General features: G+C 41.4%; 3 protein-coding genes across 6 annotated transcripts in view; 2 read left to right on the top strand and 1 right to left on the bottom strand.

Annotated features, from left to right (window-relative positions):
• stard10 (StAR related lipid transfer domain containing 10) overlaps positions 1–3,504 on the top strand; it is a 17,663-nt gene extending 14,159 nt beyond the window's left edge. The window contains exons 5-6 of the mRNA XM_013914301.1: positions 484–575; positions 2,520–3,504. Of these exons, the coding sequence (XP_013769755.1) occupies positions 484–575; positions 2,520–2,726 (299 nt within the window). The 3' untranslated portion in view covers positions 2,727–3,504. The remainder of the gene's footprint in view (positions 1–483; positions 576–2,519) is intronic.
• clpb (ClpB family mitochondrial disaggregase) overlaps positions 1–7,993 on the bottom strand; it is a 520,737-nt gene that overhangs the window by 68,603 nt on the left and 444,141 nt on the right. The window lies entirely within an intron of this gene.
• arap1 (ArfGAP with RhoGAP domain, ankyrin repeat and PH domain 1) overlaps positions 6,256–7,993 on the top strand; it is a 58,795-nt gene continuing 57,057 nt past the window's right edge. For all 4 annotated transcript variants that reach the window (XM_005746910.2, XM_005746907.1, XM_005746909.2 and 1 more), the window contains exon 1: positions 6,256–6,404. The gene's annotated coding sequence lies outside the window, so the exon portion shown is untranslated. The remainder of the gene's footprint in view (positions 6,405–7,993) is intronic.

The following is a 7,993-nucleotide window of genomic DNA, read 5'->3' as shown; positions in this document are numbered from 1 at the left end:
CACACACACACACACACACACACACACACACACACACACACACACACAAAAGTATTCAGCACACAAGGACAAAATCAAACAGAGCACACACAGGAAGAGCAAAGCACTCACCCAGGTATTTAACTCTGCGTTCTATGAATTATTCATTGCCCTGCCTTTATGTCAAAATGTGTCACCATAGCAACCATATGAAGGACAGTCTATCTCACCTCTCTCGCGTGCTCTCTCACTCACTACTCTTCACTCTGCTTTTTTGTCTAGCATTTAATGTCCTCCTCTTATTCTCTATTTACTTCACTTTCTAACTGCTGATCACATACAAGCAAGTGCCGATTGTGTAACTCTTTTTATTTATCCGTTGCTAATGCGTGTGTTTGTGTGCATGTATGAGAGAGAGCCATACGGGCGCAGTGAGTAGTTACTAAGCCTTGCTTTGATCCTGGTAATATGAAATAAAACAGACTCTCTGTCACACTCCAACTTTTACCCATGATGCTTTGCTCACCCCGACTCTCTTTACAGGTTCGCTACCCAAGTGGGTTGTCAACAAGTCTTCCCACTTCCTTGCTCCATGCGTAAGTAATATGTGCAGATTAACAAAGATCCTGTGAGTGTGTTTGACTGTGTGATAATCTGCACTTCCACTCAGCACAGTGCCGGTCACCATGAGAAAATACGCAGACCTTATAGTTTACTGCTTGTCTGAGGGCATCTGCTGTATATGTTTATTAAAATAGGGCAATGATTCTCTAGAGAGCATGCTGTGATGGAGGATTCCTCAGAGATGATATCAGGGAAAGAAGGCATCTAGTGAAGACAGTGAATAAAAACATTAGGCATTTTAGAGTTTTTAGAGATTTGCTTTCCATTCATATGTCAAAAAAAGCATTTCACATTGTGACTTTAATCAATAGTCTGCATTTTATCAAAGCTTTTAAAAAATATGGATCTAATTATTCATATTAAGAGAGGGTCAGAATATCAATATGGGATTTGGACAGTAACACTTTTTTTTTTTTGCAGTTTTCCTTTGATCCACCAGCACGGAGGCTTTTAAATCCAACAATCAAGACATGATTGAAGTGCAGTTTTTTTTTTTATTCTTTCATACGTATGATTCCATTTTCAAAGCCTCAAAAATAATCAGACAATTGACTGAAGAGCAGATTTTTGATCAGATGAGGGCTGTTTCTCATTATTCCATGACAAATTAAGCAAATAAAATACCTCTATTTATTTCCAAGTGTTGGCTGGTTGCTATACACTGAGGCTCTCAAAATAAAGTCCAAAGAGATAACCGTGCCAGTGGCTGAATCAACAATCTGTTGAATTCTTAAAAAGAAGGAATGCACTGAGCAGCTCAACAACATGGTTAAGAAAAACAGCTTCATAACGTCTAACTAAGTCAAGGACAATGTAAATACAGAGAGTTTACAACAAGGTGCAAACCACTGATATGCTATGGCATGGGCGTGCTTGACTGCTGACAGAAGCAGTAGCATGGATTGTGAAGCCTTACAGAACAGACGTGGGATATTCTTCAGAGGCAACAAGCAGCAGCTGAATGGGGTGGCAGTAAAGGAAACAGTTAATGCAATACTTTTGCTAACCTTGAATTAAAGCTGAAAGTCTGAAAGTCGGCACTTTTCTCAGATACTGCTGAAGTGCAGATCCGATTCATCATTTTTGATTTGAAATCCACCGAGATGGTGCACAGAGGCAAAATCAATTCATTGTCAAAATACTGCAGGCCTTACAGTATATAGTATTGCTTTCCTTTTTGGTAGATATATTTTTATTAAAACATGCGGCTGCTCTTAAGCGAGAGTGGTTGCAGCAAAGAAGATATATGCAAATCATAGGATTATCTAATAGTTAAAAGAAAAATTGCTGAGTGATGTACACTGAATAAATACACAATTGCTTCTTTTTGCCTTTTTAGCTTTTAATTTTTTTGGTCTCTGCAGTTACAAAGATATCCAGATATATTCTGGATGATTGTCTTGCCATGCACTGGGTGCTGCTGTAACTTCCTGGACCATTGTTTTTGTATGAGACACGTTGCTCTGTGTTTTTTACCCTTAAAAAAGCATACAGGCATGTTGTTTCTGACATTAAGTACTATCAGACATGTGTGAAGCTCCCTTGTTTGGTTCTGATATTTGGAAAAAAGAAACTCTCTGTTCTTGTGGCTCTGAACAAGATCTCCTCCCTCTTTTTACCCTTGCCCATGTTTTATCTCTATAGATTCCTCCATCTCTCACAGCTTCCCTTCTGTCTCCCTTTATCCTGTCACTCATCCATCTTCATCTCTATTTTTGTATGGGTGCTATTTCTGTCCTCTGGATTTTTCATCTCTGTTGAGTTCAGCCTGTTCTTCCTTATAGAATATTGATCAAGCGTACGTGTCGGCCAAGCTTTCTGCTGGAAATACTTTCTTTCTATCACTGCCATCATTTCTCATAAATCACATGTTGTTGTTGTTTCTTTTGTTGTTTGTTGTTGTTTGTTCTTTCCAGGCCATGAAGAAGATCTGCAAAGCCTGTGTGAAGTATCCAGAGTGGAAGCAGAGACATAACCCTGCCTTCAAGCCGTGGCTTTACCCAGAACAGACTACATTGCCCAGCATCCCGCTCTCTGAGCTCAGCATCCAGCGGGCAGAGAGCCTGGAGAATATTGATGAGAGCTCCCTGGCTGAGGCCCATGAAAGAGAAGACAGCGACTGACATACACACATTCACAAGCAGCACACACACTCATACGTTCAAGCAGGGATGGAGAAATGCCTGTAACATGCATCATGACATGTATGTGTATGTGGTTCTATTTGTAAGTATGTGTAAACATACACACATACATACACGTACTTGTATCAATATTGTACATGCATAGTGCATATGCAGGCATATCAGTATGCACATATAGGTAAGCATTCATGCAGACGGACAGTCACACGTTAACTTGCGCAATGTGAGAACACAAACTCACAACATACAACAGCTTCACTCAAACTAAATTTCGAGAACTTTTAGCCTAGTCGGTTTTCTATTTGGGACCTATGCAGGTCATTGCAGCTGAATATGTATTCAGTAAGATTTCATGTCAGAATGTTTACAGACTACCCTGACAGTGCGCCTTCTGCTGTCATTCAAAATATGACTGAATTATTAGAATTAAACTGCCCTCTTTTAGCCACCAGTCACACACTTCAGCGCAAGATTACACATTTATGCTACACTAATGCCTTCACATGTGTACACCCTCTCCCCCCTATCATCGTCTTTCGGTCCAATGTTATGTGCCTCCATCACATTTTGTAAGCACATGATAAATATGCAGGTGTGCAGAAGGCAGCTGGAAAACCCACCCCAACCTGCATCCACGTCTATCTTACATACACGCACACACTCACACGTACTGTCTGATCCTCTGTTCCAGAGATGGATGAATGTATGTAGAAATTCAAGATTAAATACAGATTCCTACAGAGGTTTTCAAATTTCACTGGTGATCCGAGTATTTTTTTCTCTGTGTTTGTGTGTCTGTTTGGTGCCGAACTCGCCTCGGGTTGGCGGCTGATGTCGCCTGCAGGTTTGCATAGTTGGAGTGATGCTGAAAGAATTTAAAGAATCACCACCCAATCAACTGGTGGCTCTGCTCCCATTCACGCAATCTGCCGGGAGACGTGCACACAAAACCGATGTGCCGCGATTAGAAGGGGAGAAACACCACGTCACGCAGCCTGCACGCGCCGCGTCCAACGTTTGCATATTTGAAGCGTATGTGCGCGCTCACTGGCCCAGATCAGGATTAGGAATCCCCTCAATCTGTTGGTATGGCAACTCTGAAATCGACTCAGCACTAAAAAAGAGACGCAGAGTGACAGGAGCTCGCGTGTTACAGAGGAAGTGATTTGATTTATTGAAAGGTGTCCGCCCCCAATTTTCAGTTGTATGATTGGAGTAAAAGCATGTGCAAGAACACTGAAAATGCACCGTGGGTCCTTGTGATGAGCTAATTAAATGACAGAAGAAGGAGCTTGATATTACTCTTAGCACAGCAGCTGAGCAAACCATAGTGCCGCAGTGAGAGGAGCGAAGCGGTGAACTTTTTATGTAACACCGTGGCCGTGTTACTTGTGCATCTTCCTCTTTATCTGTTCCTTTTTTTTTTTTAATACAACATCCGCCTCTGCATATGCGTTGCCTAATAAAGTATGAATGATGGAGGAAAGTGTATATGAGAAATAGTCAGAGACACACAATGTGTAAACAGCGCTTGTGCTCCTCCTTTTGTTTTGTGTTGTTTTTCATACAGCTGTATTGACTGTTTGCCCTTATGACCATCCATCCATCCTCGCAGTCTTAATGAGGCCTCTGGCACAGCCATCGACATTATATGCATGTGTGTGTCAGAGGAAAGGGCTGCATATGCACAACTGCATGTCTCAGTGGCATCCCTGTATTGTCTTCCACCCGCCTCTGCAGCAGGAGGAGACGTTTAAGCAGCATGACGGCGGGCAACGTCTCCCTGTGTGTGCGTTTTCTGCATATGTGTCACACTGCCACCCCCACAGCAACCCGGCCCACCGGGGCTGATAGCCTGGTGATGACTCATCACCTCCCCACCCCCTCTTCAACTCCTTGCCATTGCTCGCTGTCTCTTCTATTCTCCCCTTCTCTCCTCCTCAATTTCTGCTCTTCTCTGCCCTGTTTCTCCTCTTCCCTTACCCCCCTCTTTCCTCCCTGTCATCTATCCTTTGATCTTCTCCTCATCCAGACTTCTTTGTTTTCTTTGAGCCTCCTCTGTGCGTCATTCTTTTCCCCATCCTCCTTCCCCTCTTCTCTTCTTCCTTTCCATCTCTGCTCTTCTTCCTTTGCTGCTCTTACCTCCACTCTTCTTGTTTTCTCCTTCTCCTTAATCTCACCCATTTGTTCTCCTTCATTTGTTCCCATCCTATCCTGGTCTTCTCCCAGCTCACTCATTTATCACTTGTTTTTGCTGTTTTCTTCTCTTAACAACACTTACTATCTTTTTCTCCCCTTTTTGTCCCTGTTTCTTTCCATGTCCTATCCTCTGGCTAACCTTTCCAGTTAAGTCCCCCCCGCTGTATCCTTACCGTAGATCCTAATTGGAATGAGTAACAGGCTCCCACGTCAGTGACTTGTTGGCTCAGTCTGGCTCCTGAAGACTAAGATGTATTACCCTTTTTGCTCATCCACCCCCTGAGTGATGGGGCCTCTCCTATGACTCTCCCAGCACACTTAAACAACAAGTGACACACAGGCACAGAGAGATGCACACACACCTAGATAACAGTAGTGTTAAAGGTTTGACAGAGCTTAACATGTGACCTTTTTTTGTTCACGTAACCTCCCAGCGTGATGTGTTTTGCTCATGGAGCCAACTGGGGCATCATGATTTATGATGAGAATGTAATGCCCCCCACCCTTATCTCGTGAATCTTGCTAAAAATGGAACCACTGGGATCATCTTTAATAATTTAAGCCTGAGTTAGATTCTCTTCCTGCTTTAAACATGGTTTCCTCTTTTCTATTTATGAGAAAATAAATGTTTAAGTTCAATATCTTATGTTGATTGGTTGCCCCCTGCTGGTTTGTCTGAGTTCTACAATTGTAGTTAAATTTTTTTTTAATCAAATCTGTTCAAATATATTTCTGTTTATAAACGCAGTAACCTATTTATAATATTAAACCCAGAAACACAACCTAGTGGAGCCGTACACTGGACAGAAACCTGTACAAATAAATATTACTTAAATATTACTGGTTATAATACTTGTCATTTGTTTATTTGGTATTTATTTTGTTTGTTTATTGATGCCCCCCAACCCAGAAAAAAAGTATAATAAAAATACAGTGTAAAATTTTATTAGCAGTCCCATTGAGGGTTATGGGGATGGTTTTAGTTCTCCAAAACACGCCGACTTTAAGTAGAGTATTTGCAATAGCAGAAGTTTAAAAAATACCACTGCTCAGTCTTTTTTTGTATTGTGTGTAAAAAGTAAGCGGTGTATGGGGAACGTGGATGAAAACTAACTGGGTTGTCCAGTCTTTCTCGATGGTCACATGACGGTCTTACGGAAATTCTTCGACAGTAAAATTATCCGCGTTAAGGCAGAAAGGACAAAGGTGTAGCCTTCAAAGTAAAACAAACAGTCGGCTAAACTCGCCGCGGGTCTGTTTATTTTGAAAGGAAAGCACTTCCTTCACTTGCACGTAAGTGCGGATGCATGCGCGTAGCCGCTGTTGCTCTTCAACAGTGAGAAAAAAAATAAAGTGTTATTCGCTGTTCGGCGTCGCAGTTGTGTCTTCTAATCCCACCTCGAAGGCAAACCCACTCCTGGCGTGTCTCAGTGACACGGACACTGACGACTGAAAAGGGTAAGTGGATAACAGGAATTTAAAAACTATTTTTTCCTCCAGCACAAGAGAAACTTTCCTCGAGCCACTGCTTAGAGGAGAAACGTGAACTCAGCGCTTTTAAACGCACTCACTGTGAGGGGGTCCACACTAAAAAAAAATGTTGCTGAGGTTATTTTTAGGCGCAGACTGTTAGCTCTGAATTTATTACTCAGCGACGCATGAACCTATTCTTTTTTCCAATGTGCTTCAGCGACTGTGTCCACTTCTGTCTTTAGAAGTAGACTAATTGATGAAGAAGAGTTTGATTGGATTAATGTGAACTCTTTAGCGGTTTTCCCAGACTGCTCTATTTTTTTTTCTCTGGTAAAAGCGAACTTGCCTACGACGGGACTGTTTATCCCCAGTGGAATTCATTATTTCTAATCTGGGCTCCATTACACGGATGGTTTTAAGATGAAATCAGTTGTTTATAGATGGAGTAACTGGTTCCCAGCTTGAGACGAAGGAAGCATCTATAGAAATTCTCAGAGCTGTGTACGTAATGGAGCAGGTGGATTTTTGTGACAGGTGATCATGCAGGCGTTAGTACAGCAGATCCCGTAGTTGCACAGTAGTTGCGGAAGATTTCTTAAACAGCTTATTTCTGCTTTTTTCTCTCTCTCACAAACGGACAAGAGTCACCTTATGAACAGAAGTTCATAAGGTTTGATCAATAGTGAAACTGTAAACGTGTTGGCAGATAAGTTATTAAGAACTACAGACGTATGCTTTTCCTGTTCCTTTGAAATAATTTCCCTTTTGATACAAATGTGCTCCGTGTGATTTACATTGAAAGGTTAATAACATTTGCCTGTGGGTTCAGGGCTTTAAAATAGATTGCATTTTTGCATGACTGATTTGATCAGTAGACCCTTAAAGTTGGTGAATATAAATTTTTAAGTAGTTTTTTTTCTTTCTTCTTTTTGTTTTGCTTTTTTCTTGCCGAGGAAGAAGTTCTTCAACCATGAAAAACGATGTTCCTCTTCGTTGTGGTTCACTAGATATGATTGTGCTGCAGAAGCCTCCTAGTTGCAAAACTGTAAAGTAAATAAAAGTCAGTCTTTTTTATCACTGCCATATCAAAGATTGAGCAAGGCACTTCGTCTTACCATGGAAAGCGGATACCGATTTATCGCTTTGAAGGGCAAGCCAAAAAAAAAAATCCACCCATTAAATGTCATTTTTTGCAGACTGGCAAAAATCGCTATCAGACAGTATCATGGCCCTACTTATTGGTCCTGCAGTGAAATGGGAAATGACTAAGTATGTGGCTGTCTGCTTGGGCTTTCCTGTGCATGCTGAGCATCACATACTGTAATATTAAAAGATGCATATCAAGACGCAAATACACGTCTGTCTGTCTCTATAAAATGTGCCTTCTATCACACAACGGGAAGTCTGGAATAAGCCATGGCTTGCAAATCATAGTCAGAAGTTTTAACTTGGCAAGATTTCTTTAGAGGAAACCGTTATTGGCACTTATGTCATGTTTGAGATGCAGTGTCGGTTAATATCTATCATCGTCTTTCTTTATCCACTTGTGTCATCAGCTTTTGGGCCTTTTTTTT

The sequence above is a fragment of the Pundamilia nyererei genome, unplaced genomic scaffold (genome assembly GCF_000239375.1).
Source record: "Pundamilia nyererei isolate P.nyererei 1_Seehausen unplaced genomic scaffold, PunNye1.0 scaffold00185, whole genome shotgun sequence".
NCBI lineage: Eukaryota > Metazoa > Chordata > Actinopteri > Cichliformes > Cichlidae > Pundamilia > Pundamilia nyererei.
This window is presented reverse-complemented; position numbering and strand designations above follow the sequence as displayed.